This window comes from Dromiciops gliroides, chromosome 2, assembly GCF_019393635.1.
Source record: "Dromiciops gliroides isolate mDroGli1 chromosome 2, mDroGli1.pri, whole genome shotgun sequence".
NCBI lineage: Eukaryota > Metazoa > Chordata > Mammalia > Microbiotheria > Microbiotheriidae > Dromiciops > Dromiciops gliroides.
This window is the reverse complement of record NC_057862.1, coordinates 541,297,893-541,319,409: the sequence shown is the minus strand read 5'-3', so window position 1 is coordinate 541,319,409 and position 21,517 is coordinate 541,297,893. Positions and strand designations below refer to the sequence as shown.

The 21,517-nt window shown below is 40.0% G+C and overlaps 1 protein-coding gene across 2 annotated transcripts in view; it reads right to left on the bottom strand.

The window, feature by feature from the left end:
* The window catches only part of BMP1 (bone morphogenetic protein 1), a 62,212-nt gene that overhangs the window by 26,002 nt on the left and 14,693 nt on the right, over positions 1-21,517 (bottom strand). For both annotated transcript variants that reach the window (XM_043984318.1, XM_043984317.1), the window contains exons 4-8: positions 21,107-21,224; positions 20,540-20,718; positions 19,580-19,685; positions 17,815-17,939; positions 16,041-16,156 (exon numbers count right to left, since the gene is read on the bottom strand). In XM_043984318.1, coding sequence (XP_043840253.1) covers positions 16,041-16,156; positions 17,815-17,939; positions 19,580-19,685; positions 20,540-20,718; positions 21,107-21,224 — 644 coding nt within the window. The remainder of the gene's footprint in view (positions 1-16,040; positions 16,157-17,814; positions 17,940-19,579; positions 19,686-20,539; positions 20,719-21,106; positions 21,225-21,517) is intronic.

Genomic DNA, 21,517 nt, shown 5'->3' with positions numbered 1-21,517 from the left:
TCCACTGACCCAATCATTAGGGCTTTCAATCAAAAACTGAGGGAGAGGTGGGAAAGGCCTAGATAAAATTATAATGACAAATGGTATGGAGAACAAAAAGTGTGATATAGAAGACAGAGGAAATGCCCAGTAATTCTCTGCAGGAGATGGGGTATAGAACTATAAGGAAGACAATTCACTTTAGAATAATACTTAATAGATTTAACTGTCTCTGTCACAGTTAATGAACAGTGTATGGACAGTAACCAAAGTGAATTTGAATTTTTAATATAAACAGGCTGATACAATTTCATAGTCATCACTGAGATGATACAATGGGGCTCTGGGCAATGGTGGGACTGCCATATTGGTTTGAACAGAAGAAGTGGGTAACATGTATGAAAATGGTCTGGAAATTCATGAGGCTCAAAGGGGAAACATGATACAGGGCAGACAGGCAAGGATCACAGAAGGGGAAAAGAAGCTTTATTGTTCATAGAACAAGCTACAGGACCATCAGCCTATTACAAGTTTACAAAACTGAAACAAAGAAAGAAAAACAACATGGTAGCAACAAGCCACTTCAAATATAATGACCTCACCTCTAGCTGAAGGATTAGCTTACATTTGAAACCCTCATAATTAGGCTAGCATCTCAGGACAGAAGACATACCTAGCAAAAACCCAAGGACTGGGTCAAGGCCCTTACAACTCATACTTTCTCCATCTCGAGACAAATTGATCTATTCTATGCTTTCCCTCTGGAAACACTCACCAAGAAGCTGCCAAAGACAGCATCTGATACATTCTTACCTTATTGCTAATTTTACCACTTAGAAGGTAGAGGGAGCAATAAAAAGACCTGCTACTCTAGACTTAATTTTAACCAAGGTAAACTAGTTGGTGACATGCCAATGACTATTTGAAGGAAATACTAGAAACAATAAGATATGGACCCTAGATTTTAGGAAAGTAGATTTGTTTTTTGTTTTGTTTTGTTGGGAAAGACCCAGTGAATAGATCTAAAGGCTCTAAAATGAAAGCTATCTCAAGAAGAATGACAAGTTTATCAGCTGCAGTTGTGACTATATAGTTGTGAATATTCCCAATGAAAAGTGGGTCAGGCAACTGAAGGAACCAATATCACTGCATGGGAAACTCCTGGAAGAATTTACATTTTTAATACATATGTATATAAAAGATGAAGGAGGTTCATGAAGACAAGGATGAATGCAAAATAGTGATGATGACCAATAAGAACTCACATGAGCCTAATGCTTTATATTGATCAAAGTCCTTTTATCATAAGCACCTTATGAGGTAGGTTAATACTACTACCTTGAACTGTGATAATCGTGTCAGAAATACTAAAGCCAAGGATGAACTTAATTTTTTAAATTGCTAAGGAAAAAAAATAACAACAGCAAATAACAATGGACTTAAAAATATGTTTAGACCTTGGGCAAGTCACTTAACCCTCATTGCCCTGCAAAAAAAAAAATGTTTAGAGTCCAAAAAAAAACAAAAAAAGGAACAGATCTGGGCCCAGGAAAAAAACAGTGGAAAGTTAACAGATGATAAAGGAAAGAAGAACTGTTCAACTCATATTTTCTGATCATTTTCTTTACCAAGGAGAATGACTTCTCCAACCAGACCCAAAAGGCTAAGACAAACATGATTAGGAGGCAATTGAAGCCTGAGATAAGGTAAAAATGGTAAGAGCACATCTAATCACTTTAAATGAGTTCAAGGCTTTAGGCCTAAAGAAATAACATCCCAGAGAACTGAAAAGACTTGCAGATGTGAGAAAGCAGAACCATGACTAGTGATTTCTGAGAAATCATGGTGGATGGGAAAGGGGCCAGAAAATCAGATGGGGAAATGCTGTTCCAATTTTCAAAATGTGGAAAAACGTAGATCCTTCAAACTAAAGACCAGTGATTTTGGCATTGATCTCTGGCAAAATTCTAGGGTGATTACTAAACAGATGGTCTGTGTGCATTTTGAAAAGGAAGCAATGACCATTAGTAGCCAGCACGAGTTCACCAAGAATAAGTCATGTCAATCTAATACTATTTCCTTTTTGATTCAGTTTCTAGACTTGTATCCCCAGGGGATGCCATAGATAATAGCATATCTGGATTTTATCAAGGACATTGAAAAAATCCCATGTTACAGAAGCAGTGGAAGGTAGTGGCAAGTTCACTAGATTTGGAGTTAGAAGACTGGGGTTCTAGTTCTGGTTTTGCCAATAAATACCTTAGGCTACCCTGGCCATATCACTTAATCTACCTGAGCCTCAGTTTCTTCATCTCTGACATGGAGATTGTGAGAATCAGCGTGCCACCCCCCTGCTGAGAAAGACATTGTGAGAACCAGGGCAACGCCCCCCTGAGGAGAAAGCATATGACTAGGGTTGGGAAGCTGCCTGGTGTCTGAAAGTTACATCCATTCATAGAACTGTTACATCTATTCATAGAAGCACCTGTAAGTTATGTCAGTCAATGCTACCAGCCAATTAGCTTGGAGCTGTGTGTGGGGACCGCCCCTCTTCCAGTCCCACAGGGAGCTTCTGCTCTAGGAAACTGAGGATCTGTCTTTTCGGTTGGAGGTTCTGGCGGAGTCACCAGGGTAGGTAGCTAGGTGTCCTTCTGAACTACCTGTGTTCTTCTCTCTTTTACTAACTTCTAAATATTTTAATAAATGTTTAATTCCCCAAAGACTGGTGCTATGAGCTTCTAATTTAAGGCAACCACACATTAGATTTTTAGACACATCACAATTATATTTTATTCATCACAGTTGGCAAACCACAAAGAGGAAGGTTGAACCCCTGATCTTCTGATCTTCTGGTTGGGTAAGAAATTTTCCCCCATTTCCTATTTGCCTGTCCCTTTAAATTTCAAGGTAGCAGCTAAGTAAGTATCTCCTAAGTACCCTTTTTCTAATTTTAGCCTCCTATTTTCATGTGTCTCTCCCTTTACTTTTTCCAATGGATCAGCCTCTTGAGTTTTTTTTTTCCTGGTTATTCACCCAGGCCAGGATTGAAATCATGTTTACGCTTGGTCCTTATGAATTCGAATATTCTATTCCTATTTTTATTTTTATTCTTACTTTTCTTTGTGTTATAGTGAGGAAATTTTTGAATTACAAAAAGGGCGACTGATGATACTATAGAGATTAAAAACACCAAAAAGACTATGAATACCAGAACATACCATATAATACAGGGGTCTCCCCTAGAGAAAATAATCACAGCATGGGACTCTGATAAGCTAGGCATGAAAAAAGAAAGGCTTATCAAACTGTGTTTTATGTGGCATAAAAAATATTTTAGCTTACTAGAGAACCAATGGTTAGAGAATGGATTTTTTGACTACTTAACACTGAAAGCTCTACAAATGATGCTGCACTTTGATTCCCCCAAAGATTTAACTTATTGGAACCTCTGGAATGTAGCAAGTAAGGAATTGACCAAAAGGGGGGCAAAAGAGGGGGAATCCAAGCCCAAGCTTGAATGCAAGCCTATCTCTCAGGCTGAAATGCCAACCAAGGAAATAAAAAGGAAAAAAAGAGGAAATTCACCTATAGAGGAGATAGAGAAGATAAAAATTCTTCCTCTTCAAGAGATCCCCACCCAGGATAAAAAGGGTACTGTAGTAAAGCTCAGGCACTATATACCTTTTGGCCCCAAAGATTTAAGTTTATGGAAACAAGAAATTCCTAAATTTGATGAAGATCCCACAGCAGTTATCAGCCAGTTTGGGGCAATTTTCAGAGGATATCAGCCCACTTAGAATGATGTCATTGATCTCATGGAAACAATATTATCCCCAGTCTAAAGAGCTGATATAAAAGTCACAGCGAACTCCTTAGAACCATCAGGAAAAGTTGCTATTGGATAGCCTTTAAAAGACCCTGACTGGGACTCCAATATCCTTGAGCAGTTTGTTTGTTTGTTTGTTTGTTTTTGGCGAGGCAATTGGGGTTAAGTGACTTGCTCAGGGTCACACAGCTAGTAAGTGCTACCTGAGCATTTTGAAATGTTGAAGGAAGCAAGAGAAACATTGTTGAAGGCAATGGAATCTTATGCTAGAAAGACTGATAACTGGCAAAAATTTATAGATACAGTTCAGGAACCTAATGTAAGACCTAATAGATTCTATGACAGACTGTGTAAGCATGCCAGGCAATATGCTAGACTAGACCCATTAGACGCTAGAGATGCCTATGTTTTCTATTCTCATTTTATACACCAGTACTTACCAGAAATATGGAAATATTTTGAAAGGCAGTGTCCAGGTTGGAATACCTTGAGTCCTGACAGACTTAAAGAAATAGCAATGTATATTTATGAAGGAAATGAGAGGGAAGAAAGGAACAGACAGGGCATTTTAGCTCCAGTACAGGAAACAACAAGGCAGCGAGAATCGCTATCAACTCCCTAGATTTTGCTATTACTGCAATAGACAAGGGCACATAATGCAGTACTGTAGGACTATGCAAAGGGAACAGAACCAAAATAGAGATAGATCTTTTCAGGTGGGTACAGACAGACAGAGACAAAACAGACCTTTTCAGAGAGATATAGGTGAGCAGAATGAAAACAGTTACAGGCTCTCTCAAAGGGGTATAGATCAGAGAGATATAGAGGATTGATGGTGTAGGGGAGGGGAAAGGATGGTTGAATCTAAAGACTGTACCTTTCCAGACCCTGAAATTTTTAGCCCTCTTGTGCCAGTCCATTCACCTCCCCAAAGTAATGAACTCCATGTAACCTTTAGGGTTGGAGATACTTATTATGATTGTTTATTAGATACTGGAGCCTCAAGATCAGTCCTAGTGAGCAAACCTGACCCTGAATGTACATCTTTTGGATCTCTAAATGTAGTTGGAGTTTCAGGAAAAGCTCAATCTGTTGCAAAATTAACTCCTTGCATAGTGAATCTGGGTCCATTAACAATAGAACATTAATTTCTACGTATGCCCAACTCTCCTGCAAACCTATTAGGTCATGGCCTCCTTTGTAAACTTAGGGCAACCATATCTTGTTCTCCAGATGGTGTCATTTCCCTGGAATTGCCAGAGGATACTGTTCACTTTCTGCCAACCTTGATCTCAGACACATAATAAAAATAGGAGGCAGCTAGGTGGCACAGTGGATAGAGCACCGGCCCTGGAGTCAGGAGCACCTGAGTTCAAATCTGGCCTCAGACACTTAACATGTACTAGCTGTGTGACCCTGGGCAAGTCACTTAACTCCAATTGCCTCACTAAAAAAACAAAAACAAAAACAAAAAAAAGTAATTGGGAAATATTTTTTTAAATTAATAAAACTATGATAGAACATAGATAATGGTAATATATGGTTTTCTAAGTCAATATGTGGCCCTCAGGTTTCCTTATGTATGGTTTATTAGACCTGTTTCTATTTGAGTTTGACATGCCTGGACTGCATGACCCATAAGATCCCTTACAATCCTAAATCTATTGTCCAGACAGCCTCTCTAAAGTAGGAGGTGAGGTCATCTATTAAGAATGAGCAGGGCAGTGGATAGAGCACCGGCCCTGGAGTCAGGAGTACCCGAGTTCAAATCTGACCTCAGACACTTAACACTTATTAGCTGTGTGACCCTGGGCAAGTCACTTAACCACAATTGCCTCACTAAAAAAAAAAAAGAGTGAGCAGGGGTGGGTGTGGGGACTTAGGTGTCATGCTCATCCATTTTGTTGATGGCATAGAGCTGAAAGGGATAGTCAACTAGATGGATGAAGAATCATGATTCAAAATGATCTTGGGGCAGCTAGGTGGCGCAGTGGATAGAGCACTGGCTCTGGATTCAGGAGGACCTGAGTTCAAATCCAGCCTCAGACACTTAACAATTACTAGCTGTGTGACCCTAGGCAAGTCACTTAACCCCAATTGCCTCACAAAAAACCAAACAAACAAAATAATCTTGATGGGTTGAATGAGCCAAGAGCATGACAGGGCTGCCAAAAGATATAAGGCAATCTTGGGAACATAGTAATAAAAAATATTGTGTTCACATCATGAGGGGTCACTCTGGGCTGGTCAGACCATTATCTGTGGTGTTTCTTGACAAAATGGCATATGCCGGGTACCCTTCAAATGGAGAATGACTGAACAAATTGTAGTATATGATTGTAATGGAACATCATTATGCTATAAATTTGGGAAGACCTGTATGAACTGATGTCCACTGAAATAAGTAGAACCAAAAGAACAAGTTAGATAATAACCACAGCAACACAAACAAACCAACAAACCAGTATTCAAAGGCATCAGACTGTGCTCTATGCTGTGACTGACATTGCCTTCAAATGATGGATAATGTATTACCATATGATGGTAATATGACTCTTGAAAGAGAGGTGAGAGATACAAGGTATTTGTTGAGGCATACACTGTTATACATATCCAATTTTGATACAAGGAAAAATTCTACTGCGTGTGTGTGTGTGTGTGTGTGTGTGTGTGTGTGTGTGTGCATATGTGAGTATGTGTGCATGTGTGCCTTCAAGCCATTTGGAAGTAATAAAAAAAAAGGGGGGGGCGGGGCAATGGGGATTAAGTGACTTGTCCAGTGTCACACAGCTAGTAAGTGTCAAGTGTCTGAGGCCGGATTTGAACTCAGGTCCTCCTGAATTCAGGGCCGGTGCTTTATCCACTGTGCCACCTAGCCACCCCGATAAAAAATTTTTAAAAGGCATTGGTAAAACATTTTATTAAATGTAGGATGTCAAGAAAAAGATGGCTAGAAAGTAAAAAAGATGGGAAATCATGTCACATGAGAAAGAGTTGAAAAAATTGGTCCTTTTATCCTGAGGAAGAGAAGATTGAGAGCATATACACAGAGGTATGTACATATGTAGATACACACATCTATACATATAGATGCATGCATACATGCATACATATATACATACTATGATTTCAAATATTTTCAGGGATGTTGTAGGAAAGAGAACGTGAACTTTCTCTGTGCTGCTCCAGGGGGCAGAAGGCAGACCAGCAGATTGGGTGGAAGTTATAGGGACGTATAGATCCTGTCTGAATTCTCACACTTTAAGAACATTCAACAATGAAGCAGGCTGCTACAAAGCAGTAATGAACTTCTTATCAGTGTTTAAGAAGGGACTGGATAACACTATCAGCGATGTTGTAATTAGGATTCTTGCATGGAGAGGGAGGATGGATAAGATGACCTCTGAGGTCCCTTTCCCACGCTAAGATTCTAGGATTCTATGAGACTGGTACCATTTGACAAAGTGTTACATGACAGTGTAAGAACACTAGGGGCTATAGAATGGTCAGGAACAATTTCAAAGAAGAGGCAGGATTTTAACAAGGCTTTGGAAGACAGAGACAAGCTGCACAAGTTTGGCCAAGGCTTGTCTTAACCACAACCACTCCTAGTTCCAAAGAAACAGCCAATGGAGGCATGGGACTGAAGAAGTTGCTGACCCACAAAAAGGAAGGAGAAACTGAAAACTGAAGTGCCTCTCTGGGAAAGAACTTGACTTGGAAGATGACAAAGGGGAAAAAGGGAAGGGAGAAAGGTAAGGTCAGGATATAAGACTTACATATATTTATCAAGTGCCTACTCCATACAAAGAGAAAGACAGGAGAGAGGGAAATATGAAAGTTTTGCTTTACTTATTGTTTAGTCTTGTCATTCATGTCTGACTCTTCATGACCCCATGGATCATACTGTCCATGGGGTTGCTTTTGTTTTGTTGTCATGCAAAGATACTGAAATGGTTTAACATTTCCTTCTCCAGTGGCTTAAAGTAAACAGAGGTCAATGACTTGCCAAGGGTCATACAGCTAGTAAATGTCTGAGACCAGATTTGAAATCAGATCTTCGTGACTCCATGCCCAGCATTCTATCCACTGAGCCACCTATTTGCTTTAATTAACCTGACTATTAATAATGTAGGCACTACAGTGGCCATTAGAAGGTTCTTCGTCTATATGTATGTTTTTAATTTGAATAATGTGCCCTTGTGTTTTATGGGATTTAATTGATTGACCAACTGGAGAGCTCTGGCAGACCCTGAAGAGCTAGAGTACAATCCCTCAGGGAATAACCCTTCACCTTTGCCCAAGCAGGGTTAAAAAGATAAGTGGATGGAGAGGAGGGACAGGTCACTCTGAGTAAAGATCTGGAGTCTCTCCTACCCCATCCTCTACCTCAATCAGGAACAAGACAAAAACATACTCAACGGGGGAAAAGGAAATGTCATTCTTTAAGGAAAATGTCACAAGCAGAGTTATAGATAGTATTTTTCACATCTGGGGCAAACAGCAGAAAATATGCCTTCAAATCAGCTTTTAAGACAAATTTAGCTGGATGGTAGTGGTGGTGGTTTAGGGACACTCAGACTCCCAAATTCTGTTTAGTTGAAAACTCTTTATTTAGAGAATAGTGCCTGCAATAAAGAAGTAGGTGCTGCTATCTAGTTGCTTCTGATTTTAACTAATTAATCTTACTATGTAGGAGCTGAGCTCAGTTATTTCTCTGCTGCTGGAGTGTTAATGCTGTCATCAGCCTCTAAATTCTGGCACCAAAAAGCCCTGATAACCCAAACTTCCTTATTAATATGATCAAAATCCTGTTTTCTGTAACCATATTTTTTTTCAAGTTAAGAATAAGGTTACATAGTCTGACAAAAGAAATTTTCCCTATCATATGGTTTATGGGATAGAATGTTGGAAATCTGTGGTTTTACCACTTATGGCCCTCTGTGTCCTAGGTGTGTTGGACCTGTTTCTTAAATGGATGGTGACAAAGTGATATGTAGGTAATAATGAACGGCATAACAGCTAGCAGATGAGCTGAATCCCTGATCTATTACTTTGATAATAGGGGTGGCAGGCTAGCTGAAAAGGTAGTACCAGTTTGATCAAAAGGAAATTCCCATTTCAGACCGAGATAAATCTAACAAAAGATAAATAAGAAAGAAGTTAAGGACATGAATAGAGGGTTGTGTTTTTTTTTAAAGTAAGATATAATAGATCTCTGGGACCTATCTGAATTACTGAATGGGAATAGAAAGGAATATACAAGGTTATCACTGTGCTTGATGCCTTTCCAAAAATTGATCATATTCTGGGATAGGAGTTCTTAATCTATTTTGTGTCATGGATTTCTTTGGCAGTCTAATTATGCCTATAGACCCATTTTCAGAATAACTTAAAGCTACAAAATAAGAACCCATTACTTAGAAATACAATTATCAAAATATATTTTCCAGTTCACAGACTCCATGTTAAGAACTTCTGTTCATTTATGACCAAACAAGAGATAGAGAATATTATGAAATGCAAAATGGATGATTTTGATTACATTAAATTAAAAAGGGGTTGTAGAAACAGAAGCAATGCATCCAAAATTAGAAGGGATTCAGAAAGCTGGGAAACAATTTTTATGGCCAGTACTTCTGATAAAGGCCTCATTTCCAAAATATATAGGGAACTAAATCAAATTTATAAGAATCCAAGTCATTCCCCAATTGAGAAATGGTCAAAGGATATGAACAGGCAGTTTTCTGATGAAGAAATCAAAGCTATCTATTCCCATATGAAAAAATGCTCTAAATCACTATTGATTAGAGAAATGCAAATTAAAACAACTCTGAAGTACCATCTGACACTTATCAGATTGGCTAATATGACAAAAAAGGAAAATAATAAATCTTGGAGAAGCTGTGGAAAAATTGGAACACTAATGCATTGTTGGTGGAGGTATGAACTGATCCAACCATTCTGGAGAGCAATTTGGAATTATGCCCAAAGGGCTATAAAAGCTGTGCATACCTTTTGACCCAGCAATACCACTTTTGGGTCTTTTTCCCAAAGAGATCATAAAAAAGGGAAAAGGACCCACATGTACAAAAACATTTATAGCTGCTCTTTTGGTGGTGGCAAGGAATTGGAAATTGAGGGGCTGCCCATCAATTGGGGAATGGCTGAACAGGTTATGGTATATGAATATAATGGAATTCTATTGTGCTGTAAGAAATGATGAGCAGGAGGAGTTCAGAGAAACCTGGAAGGACTTGCATGAACTGATGATGAGTGAGATGAGCAGAACCAGAAGAACATTATACACAGTATCATCAACATTATGTGTTGATCAACTGTGATAGACTAGATTCTTCTCACCAATCCAACGGTACAAGAAAGTTCCAAAGGAATCATGATGGAAAAGGCTCTACAAATCCAGGGGGAAAAAAAGGGAACTGTGGAATATGGATGCTGAGTGGACCAGACTATTTCTTTTGGTTTTGGTGCTGTTGTTTTTCTTTTTTGAGATTTTTCCTTTTTGCTCTGATTTTTCTCTTATAATATGACTAATGCAGAAATATGTTTAATGTTATTATATATATACATATACATATATATAACATATATCAGATTACCTGCTTTCTAATGGAGGGGGAGGGAAAGGGGAGGGAAAAAAATTTGAAATTGGAAATCTTATCTAAACAAATGTTCAAAACTAAAAAAACTAAATAAATAAATTTAAAAATTAAAAAAAAGAATTTCTGTTCTAGGTCATAAAAATTTCATAAATGCAGGAAAGCAAAAATATTAAACATATATTTTACTGAACATAATGAAATAAACATTATAATCAATAAAGGATCTCTAAAGAAAGGTTAAAACTTAGATGGAAACTAAATAATTTAATCCTAAAGATTGGTGTGTTAAAGAACAGCTCATAGAAACAATAGAAAATTTCATTAAAGAAAATTACAGCAATGATACAACATACCAAAACTTTTGGGATACATTCAAAGCAGTCCTTAGGGGAAATATCCCTGAACACTTTCACTAACAAAAGAGAGAAAGAACATTTCAGTAAATTGGGTATACAACTAAAAAAAAAAACCAATAAATTAAAAAACTCAACCAAGCACAAAACATAGAGGTTCTAAAAATCAAAATAGGAAATAAATACAATTTAAAACAAGAAATTAATGAAATGATAAAGAAAAGTAGGAGCTCTTTTAAAAACAAAAAAATAACTCATTTGCTAATCTGATAAAAAATATAGGAAAATTAAATTGCTAATTTCAAAACTGAAAAAGATAATTAACCACAAATTAAAAGTAATAAGGAAAGTATTAGAAACTATTTTACTCAATTAAATGCCAGAAAAATAACAACACATGAAATGGATAAATATTTACAAAAATACAAAATAGATTATCAGAACAAGAAATCGAGAATTTAAACAATCCAGTCTCAGAAAAAGAAATGGAATCAGCTATAAGTAAACTACCAAGAGAGGTGTGTGTGTGTGGGGGGGGGGACACCAAGACCAGATGAATGTATAAGTAAATTCTATCAAGTAGGCAAGAAACAATTAACTTCAATTTTACAAAAATCGCCTGCAAGAATAAGGTAAAGATGTCATACTATCAAACTCCTTCTATGAGATAAATATGGTCCTCATATCTACCTAAATCATGGAGCAAGAAGCCAGAGAATGAAAACCATAGATCAATATCTCTAAAGAATATTGATATGATACCCTTTGATCCAGCAATGCCACTGCTAGGTCTATATTCCAAACATAGAAAAAATGCAAAAGGATTTATTTGTACAAAAATATTTATAGAAGCTTTTTGTGGGGGCTAAGAATTGGAAATTAAAGGGGTACCTGTCAATTGGGGAATGGTTTAAAAAGCTGTGCTATATGATTTTGGTAGAATATTATTGTGTTATAAGAAATGACAAACAAGATGATTTCAGAAAAACTTGGAAAGACTTACATGAACTGATGCAAAGTGAAGTAAACAGAACCAGAAGATTGTTGTACAACAGTAACAACAATATTATACAATGAAGAATTGTAAATTACTTAGCTATTCTCAGCAATACAATGATCCAAGACAATCCCAAAGGACAAATGATGAAGCATACTATCTACCTCCAGAAAAAGAACTGATATTGTTTGAATAAAGACTGAAGCATGCTATTTTTCATTTTCTTTCTTTTTCTTTTATTTGAGTTTTCTTGTATAAAATGACTAATATGGAAATATTTTACATGATTTCATATATATAACCTATATCTGATTGCTTACTGTCTTGGGGAGGGGAAAAGTAAAGGAGGAAGGAAGGGATAGAATTTGGCATTTAAAACTTTTTAAAAAAATGTTAAAATTGTTTTAACAGGTAATTGGGGGAAAATATAGTAAATAAAAGAAAAATACAAAAGCAAAAAAATAATATTGATGCAAAATTATTAAATAAATTATAAATACCCACAAAAAGGCCACAGGAACACATACAAAAGATTGTGTACTATAAGCAATTTAGATCTGTACCAGGAATGCAGAGGTAGTTCAATATTTAGGAAATCCATAAATATAACAGGCCATATTAATAATTATATAATATTAATAACAAAAAATTTAAATCACATGATTATGCCAATAGATGCAGAAAGGCTTTGGAGAAAATTCTATATATTTTTATTTTAAAATACCACAAACCCAACATTTCTTTGTTATGATAAATAGTTTCTATAGAAAACCAAAAACAAGCATCATCTATAATGGAAAAACATGAGAGGCCATTCAAATATGATCAAAAGTAAGGCAAACATGTCTATTTTCACTAGTATTATTTGATAATAGTTAAGCACAAGAAAAGATGTTCACCAGAGAAACAGATTAAGTTAAAAGATTCAGAAATAATTGAACATAGTAACATAGTGATTGATAAACCCAAAGGCACAAACTACTGGGGTAAGGCCTCACTATTCAAAAAACTGCTGGGAAAATTGAAAAGCATTCTGGGAGCAATCAGATTTAGACTAACATTTTGAAACATATACAACAATAAGCTCCAAAAGGATACATGCTCTAGCTATAAAAGGTTTAAATATAATGAATAATATAATAAAAATATGTTATGACAATGGATAGGGGAAGAGTTCTTGACCAAACAAGGGAGAGAATAGTTCACAAAAGACAAAATGGATGGTCTGGATTACATAAAACTGAAAAGGTTTTGCCCAAACAAAAGCAAAGAAGTTACAGTTAGAAAGGAAATAGTTAACTGGGAAAAGATTTAAAAGTTAATATATCTGATTAAGGTCCAATATTAAAATAGGAATTGATACAAACATGTAATAACAAAAGCAATTCCCCAAAAGACACATTGTGAAGGGATATGAACAAGCAGTTTTTCAAGGGAAGAAATCCAACATATGGGGGGGGGAATACTCCATATCACTAAGAACAAGAGAAATGCAAATTCTAACAACTCTACCCATCAAATTGCCAAAGACAACATATAAAGTGATGATTCTCGGAGGTGCCAGTGAAGGATAGATATACTTAATGTACTATTGGTGCTGCTATGAATTGGAAATCATCTAACTTCGCAGACTCTTCAATCCAGTAACACTCTATTAGGCATGCACCCCAAAGTGATCAAAGAGGAGGAAAGGACCCTTATGTCTGCAAAAAATCTTATTAGCATCACTTTTTGTTGTAGCAAAGAACTGGAACAAAGTGGGAACCCATTCATTGCAGAATCACAGAACAAATTATGATTTATAAATCTAATGGAATATTACTGAGCCATAAGAAATTATGTAAAGGAATGGTTCAGAGAAAGTGAGGAAGACTTGTATGAACTGATGTACAGTGAAGTCAGCAGAACCAAGAGGGCAATTTATATTCATTGACTACAACACTGTAAGAGAAAACAACTGTGAAAGACATAAGACCTCTGATAACTGTGATGACCAATCCTGATTCCAGACGACTGATGAATCAAGGACAGATGACATACCATACATGCAAAGTGAGATATTTCCAGACACAGTCATTACAACATAAATTTGTTTTGCTTTTTTGTTACAAAGTTTTATTTGGGAGAAGGGAAGTTAGCAGAGGGAATGTGGGGAATAATGATAATCATACCCAAAAAAAGGGATGAAAGGAAAGAAAAGTGTCATTGAAACATTTAAAAATGCTCAGAGATGCAGAGAGGGGAATTCAGGGGGAGAAACAGGCAAGCTGGGCAATGTTGGTACTACCACATTAAATTTAATATATATTAAAGGGAGCAGGCTGCATGTCTCATATACAATTCCAATTATCTGGCTTTTGTGTATGAAAATGTTCATGTTACAGTCAATCACTCTTTAAATTTTTTATTACAAAATAGAAATTAAGAAAAAATAAAATTTAATTTAAAAAAACAAAGGATGATTTCAAAAAAGAGGGAATTCCCAGGTCCTTTCTCCAGTGTGTTTGCAAAGAACCACAGACTTTTCTCAGCCAGGGACAGTACAGCTAGAGTGACTCACATCAGAGGAAGGCAACAGCGTCAAAGTAACCTCCCTTGATCTCAAGGGAGATTGTGAAATGTGGTGACACGTAGAACAGTAAAAAGCAAGACGACCAGAAGTGGGTTCCAGCCTGGCCTGTAAATGACCATGTTATCTGTGTTGGGGCAATGGAGGTGGGGTAGGGAGATGGGCCATTGGCTCATGTGGAGTTGGAGGGATTCTTGTTTCTTGGTAATTTGAACAATGAATGAATGCTTGCAAGTATGGTCATCAGAGTTCCTGGGAGATATATTCCCCAGGTTTTTTTGTTAGGGTTTGAGCCCAGAAAGAACAGTAAACCCACAGAAGGCAATTCAATCCCTTTGTGTCCCAAATGTCTATGGAGCAAAGATTATGACAAAATCTAAAGATCACAGATCTAGTCCTAGAAAGAACCTTAAAGTTTACTTAGCCTGACTCTCTCATTTTATACCTGAGGAAACTGAGACAGAGAAATTCAGTGGCATCCAAAATTATAGATTATTAGAGCCAGAAGGGTCATTTAATCTAACTCCCTTACTTTGCACATGAAAAAGTTCAAAGAGAGATGACTTGCCTAAGGTCACCTGGCTAGGACTAGATGCTAGGTCTTGTGATATCCAATACAGGGCTCTTTCTACTAAACCACACTACTTGTGTGTACATTCCACATTGTGATTTTCCCCAGTGCAATTTCGATATGTAGGTCAGCATAAGAAATTAAGTGGGAATTTTTGGGGAGTTTTGCAGAAACATGCAGACAGCACGCAAAAGCCAGCAGACAACACAAAAAGTTTAGAAATTCTGAAATGCATAAACTATATGTATAGTATTGTGTAATATTGCCTATGACCAAATACTTAACCCAATTTTTACGATAAGGCATTGTAAACACACCATAAAAGAAAAAGAAAAAAAATCAGACTTCTTTTCTGGTACAAAGGGAGGGCCAATGTCAAGCAGGATGATTTCAGAAGGGCCTGGAAAGACTAGTAGAACTGATGTATAGTGGAGTGAGCAGAACCAGGAGAACGTTGTGCACAGTGACAGCAATATTGTTTGATGAAGAACTGTGAATGACTTAACTATTCTCAGCAATACAACAATCCAAGACAATACCAAAGGACTAATGATGAAGTATACTATCCACCTCCAAAGAAAGAACTGATAGTGATTGAATACAGACTGAGGCACGCTATTTTTCACTTCCTTTCATTTTCTTCTTCTATTCAAGTTTTCTTATACAAAATGACTAATATGCTAATGTTTTACATAATTCTACATGTGAAACCTTTATCTAATTGCTTACCGACTCAGGGAGGGCCAGGAAGGGAGAAAAGGAGGGATAGAATTTGGAATTCAAAAATGTTTATTATTTTAAAAAAAACAACAACAAAGGCAGGGACAAAAAAATTTATGTGGATTTTCCAGATTGCAAGGGTGAGGTAGCGGTGCTCTGTGCACCCTAACCCCTTCGATGTAAAAGGTTTTCTGCCTCCTCAGCCAGATTATATGTTCACTGTATCTTCCATATTGCCTACCACAGGGTACTTAAATACTGAATGAAGGAATGAATGAATGAATAGGTAGAGAGGTTCATTCACAAATCTTCAACACTATATTCCCTTTCAGGGTAAGTAATACTTTTAGAGCCATGGAGTAAAGAGAGCACTGGACAGACAGGTCAGAGGCTTGACGGTACCTTTTCTCCAGGTGTGACTGAGATGCGCCAAACACAGTGCATGTGGGCAGAATAGCCATTGGGGTATTCAGGAGAGGAGAAGTTTCCAGTGCTGTCCTGAAGAGTCTCTCCACAGGCTGTTGGACAAACAAATGCCAGTACCACTCATCAGCTGCAGTGATCCAGTCTTCCTGACTTGCATCCTTCCCTTCCTCAAACCTGTATCCCTGGCTTCCCTTTAAGGGTGGGGGTAAGGGTGGGAACAGGAGGCAAAGAAGAGTCTCTATGGAATAGCTCTGTCCCTTTAAGTTCCTCTCCCTATACACCCCCCCCCATTCCACCTCTCCCTGCCTTTCGCTGCCAGGACAACCAGCTGTACCATAGGCGTTATCATGGCAACAAAGGGTTCCTGCATCTGAGGTCAAACTCTGGTCTAAATCTCTTCCCCCTGTAGTGGGCCCCAACTCCTTGCCCAGCTGGGGGTGGGCTGGGCTGGGGGACAGAGAGAACAGGGGATAAGGAAGTCTTCTGGCTCCTTCCTATGGATTCTCCTTACAAAGACCATCTGATACCTAGAGCATATTTAACACTGGCAATTATTTCCCAGGAGCCCTCTCACCCTCCAATTTCCACCTCTTGATCCCTTACCAAGGTCTTACTATAAGTGCTTATCTCTAGATCCAGCCTTATCCTCTGCTCCTCTTCAAGCCTTCTACTCATTCCCTTGGACCCCGTCCTTCAATATATTGCTTTATTTTGCACTGCTCCTTTTTCCCTCCCCTCTGCCTAGACCTTGAAAGGCACAGCTCTGACCCCTCATGCCTGATTCTTCCCACCTTGTATAATTTGAAGATCCATTTTGGCTCCAATAGCCTCCTTACTCCCCTAAAAATTGTATGGTGCCACCCGCTCCCATCATCTTTCACAACTCTATTCAATGCAGTCTGACCAATGGAAGAAAAATCACAATCCCAGAGGACCAAAGATGCTACCCAGCTCTTGACAGAGAGGGGATAGACTCAAAATGCAGAATGATATAAATACTTTTGGACCTGGACGATGGAGGAATTGGCTATATATCTATATCTATCTATCTATTTATTATCTATTATCTATATATGTGTATGTGTATATGTATATGTATGTGTATATGTATATGTATATATATATAATATATTTTACAAATATGTTATTTTTATTTTGGGATATTATTATCCAGTTGAGGAAGGGGAGAAAAATAAATACTTGTTGATTTAAATATAGTTACATTTTATATATATATATATATATATATATATATATATAACCTATATCAGATTGCTTGCTGGCTTGGGGAGGGGGAAGGAAAGAGAAGAAGGGGGAAGGGAAGGAAGGGAAGGAGAAAAATTGAGAACTAGAAATCTTATAAAAACAAATGTTTAGGGGCAGCTAGGTGGCGCAGTGGATAGAGCACCGGCCCTGGAGTCAGGAGTACCTGAGTTCAAATCCGGCCTCAGACACTTAACACTTACTAGCTGTGCGACCCTGGGCAAGTTACTTAACCCCAATTGCCTCACTAAAAAATAAAAAATAAATGTTTAACACTAGCTCTACATGTAACTGGAAAATAATAAAATACTTTTATGATTTAAAAATATACATATAGTTACATTATTTAAAGAAGCTATTCTGTCCTTTGTGCCTTGCCTTTGACTCTCAATGACACTACTCAAGCAAACCCCCCCCCCCAACAGATGCTTCCCAACTCCTCTCCAAAGACTAGCTCTGATCCCTAACTTTAAGTTTTCTTTCTCACCTGGGCACTTGTAGAGCTTGCGGGCCTGGGCAATGTCCCCTTTACTGAGCCTGGTCCTCTGGCCAATAGGGGGCTTTACCCCATTTACATCATACTTGGGAACAATGGTGTCCAGAAAGATACCTCTGGGTAGGGAAACCAAAATCAGAATGGTAATGTTAGGAGGAAGAAAGGGAAGTGTGGTTAGCAGGGACCCATCAGTCACGGGCGCACAGTCCCACTAGTGAGTGGAGCTCCAAGAGGCTCTGTGTCTGCTCCACAGGTCACAACCCTGCCTGAGTTCAGACATTCTGCAGCAGGGTCAGTACAGGGTGGAGACAAAGCACCCTGTCATTACTAGGGCATAGACAGCAACCCCACCCCATGGCAGCTGGACCCACCAGGAGGCTGGAGAAGCCACAAGGGAACTCAACACTTAGGGAGGGAGGCAAAAATGGGGGATGGCATGAGCATATCTAGGATCCTGCTGGTATCTACATTCTTATTTGAAAACACAGGTAGATTTTGAGCCTCCAAACCTTTATCTCATCTCTATCTCCTCCCCACCTCTTCTCACCCCACTGCTCAGGTTGGCTTATGGCTGCTCTGATTCCCCAATTCCTAGCAATTTACCTTGCTAGAATTAGCTTCTCTGGGCAGCTTAAGGTTTGCTAGCCAACTCAGTCCTTAAGGATAACTCTAAAGACCTTGGGAGCCTGATGGCCCCAGCTACTTCCTTCCCTTCTCAATGGGGAATCCTGAAGTCCTGGAGGTTTCCATGAGGTGAATGAGAGATTGGGCAGGATTCTACCTCCCCAGAGTCCCTGACTCACATCCAGCTGGATGGAGCATAGCATGGGGGGAGGGTGGGGTGGGATATGGGTCTGTAAGGGTGGGGGATGTAATGACCTCATCACTTTTCTTTGGTCTCTGATGTTGCTTCAAGGGTCTGGGAACAGCCTTGGATTGAGAAAGAGCCAGAAGGCAGGAAGAGGGAGAGAGTGGAACTGAAAGAGAAAGAGAGAGATTGAGATTTGGCTGGGGGTGGGATGAGGGCAAAGGGGAAAAGGACAAATTCAGGGGCAGAGAAAAAGACAAGAAAAGAAAACAGAAAGAGCAGGCTGAGTTAGGAGCTGCAAGAGGCCAGGTCCTATATCCCATGAGAAAGGAACTGGGATGCTGACTTGAAGGGGTCTGGTGATCTCCAAACCACTTCCCCAGACTTTTCTAGAAGGCAGGGTTTGTGGTTCTTTTCTGGAATCTAACAGTGCCGGCAGGAACTCCAAATCTAACAATAGTGGCAGATTCTGAGAAAGGGAGGACAGATCTACTGCAGAACCACATGTGCTAGACAGAGGATACCGAGTGAGGAAGGATGGAGGATACACACTTAGGGCATTTCTCTGGGCTTTGGGGCTGCCGGTGCCCAGTGGACACCTTTGGTCCTAGCTGTGAGCTGCAGCATGGGGTAGCTGCTAGAACCCAGGCCTTGGAGTCCAGAAGACTTGGATTCCAATCCCACCTCAGACCCTAACTAGTTGTGTAATGGTGGGCAAATCCTTAACATCTCAGAGCCTCAGGTTCCTCATCTGTAAAAGGAAGGGGTTAGAGTAGATGGTCACCTAGCTTGATGCAGCTAAGGTCACTTGTAAAGGATCATAGTACACTACCATCTACCTGTCCCATCAGGGTGCTGTGTCAAGTCTGAAGAAACACAGCATGCTACTGAGAGATGAGCACGGTGAGAATGAGAAGAGCCGCTGGAGTCTTAGGCTCTAGCTCTTACCTGGAGAAAGTATTTCGAGCATAGTGCATGATACTGTCAAAGTCGTAAGTCTCTCCCAGAGATTCCACTTCCTCGAGCTCCATCTTCAGGAAGTTATACTCCTGTCCTGTGGAGACGGGGAAAAGGATGCGGGGGGCAGGAGGAAGGGGAAAGGAGAGGGGAACTGCCCAACTTTGGGGCACCGAGACAGTGTCAGAACACTTCTCTTGGGGCTAGCACACCAGGAAGGGGAGGATTCTTGGCAAGGATAAGGCGCTGATGCAGCTGGGGTCCCCAGTACTGAGCAGCCAGGAGGAGGACAGAGGTTCCTGCAAATAGGAAAGCTCTGCCCAACCATCTCAGAGGGAACTCCAAGAGTGGACAGGGGAGAGAGCAAGGAGGGAAAGGGCAAGGGGAGTAAACAGGAACGGGGCTTCTTTGGTGGTGAAAAGGAAACATTAAGATGGAGACAATGAGATGGAGAAAAAACAGGGAGAGACTAAGACAGAGAAGGAAAGCGAAAAAGGGAGATGGAGATCATAGAGGGCAGGGGAAGAAAAAGGGTGAGGAGATGAGAGACAGCAGAGAAGTGAATGGTTGGGAAAATAGCTCTCCTTGCCCCTGTCCCTCCCTTTTTACCCTAGAGACTAGTTGGATTCTAGGTTGATCTAAGGGCCTTTTTGGTCCAAGATATAGGATAGATTGGTATTCCCAAAGTGGTTCCATAATTGCCTATTCTACTCAAGATCCTCTGACCTAAGGACAATCAAAGGCTCCTTGGGTCCCTACAGTCTAGAGTGGAACCCATGGCACTGCCCAGAGACAGATCTGAACTAAGCTGAAGTTAGGGGAATCTACTGGCCGATCTATCTTTTCTCTATAATTCTGGGTAACAGAGAGGTGCCAGGCATCAGGCTGGAATGCTGGGGTCCTGGCCACAGGACCAGGGATGCTAAACAGAAAAAAGGTAGATGGGATTACCTGGCTGGATATTCTCCCTCACAATGGCGACGTGGTTGTCACGGTCAGGTCGTGTGTGTTCGTGCCAAAAGCCGATGACATGGCCCAGTTCATGGACAACGATGCCAAACTTGTCACAATTCTTCCCAATGGAGATGGCCTGGGGTCCCCCGCCCCGGCGACCCACATAAGAGCAGCACCTGGGGGGCAGGGCCAGCTCAGGGGGGCAGGGCCCGAGCTGGGGGAGTGCAGCTGACTCAGGGGAGGAAACTGCCTAGACTCCTAGGCCAGGCTGAGGGGGAGGGAGGACAGGAGCAGGGGAAAGGAGTAGGGAATGAAGGGGAGACAGGTCTTAGTGACCTGCACCCAAGACTAAGAGCCTGGACAGACCCCAGTAGGTCTGTCCCAGGGCCTGGAGGCCAGAGAAATGGACATTTTAGGGTGAGAAGGACCATACCCTTGGGCAGCATCTCCCTCTATAGGCAGTGCTCAGCGAGATGCCCTTGTGAGCAGGGCCAGGCCCAGAACAGTGCTTCTCTCAGGGGCCGTGCCCCCAAGAAAGTTTATGCCCTAGGGTTTCCCACTCACCCGCAGGGTCGGTAAGTGAAGACTATATAGCTGTCCTCATCTGTGCGCTCCAGAAAAGTGACACAGGTGTGCTTCTCCCAGTGTCTCATGGCCTGCCGGAAGACTGCGCGTTGGCTTCCTGTATAAGAAAACAGGCTGGCCAGGTTAGCACAGTTGAGCAGGAGTCAGACATCAGCCATGAGTCCAGAGGGATCAGCTTCAAGGGGAAACTTATTCTCATCATTCCATAGCTGGGAAACAAGAGCCTCCAGGCATTGACCAAAGACAGAGTCAGGAAAGGAGTTCACATGTCCTGGCCCCTAGTCTCTGTTGTCCATCTCCATTTATTGTGAAGGGAAAGGGGTCATATGTACTCCAAGGAGCACAGTGACCTGGGAGAGAGGAGTCAACAGGGAGAGGGGCTGATAAGGA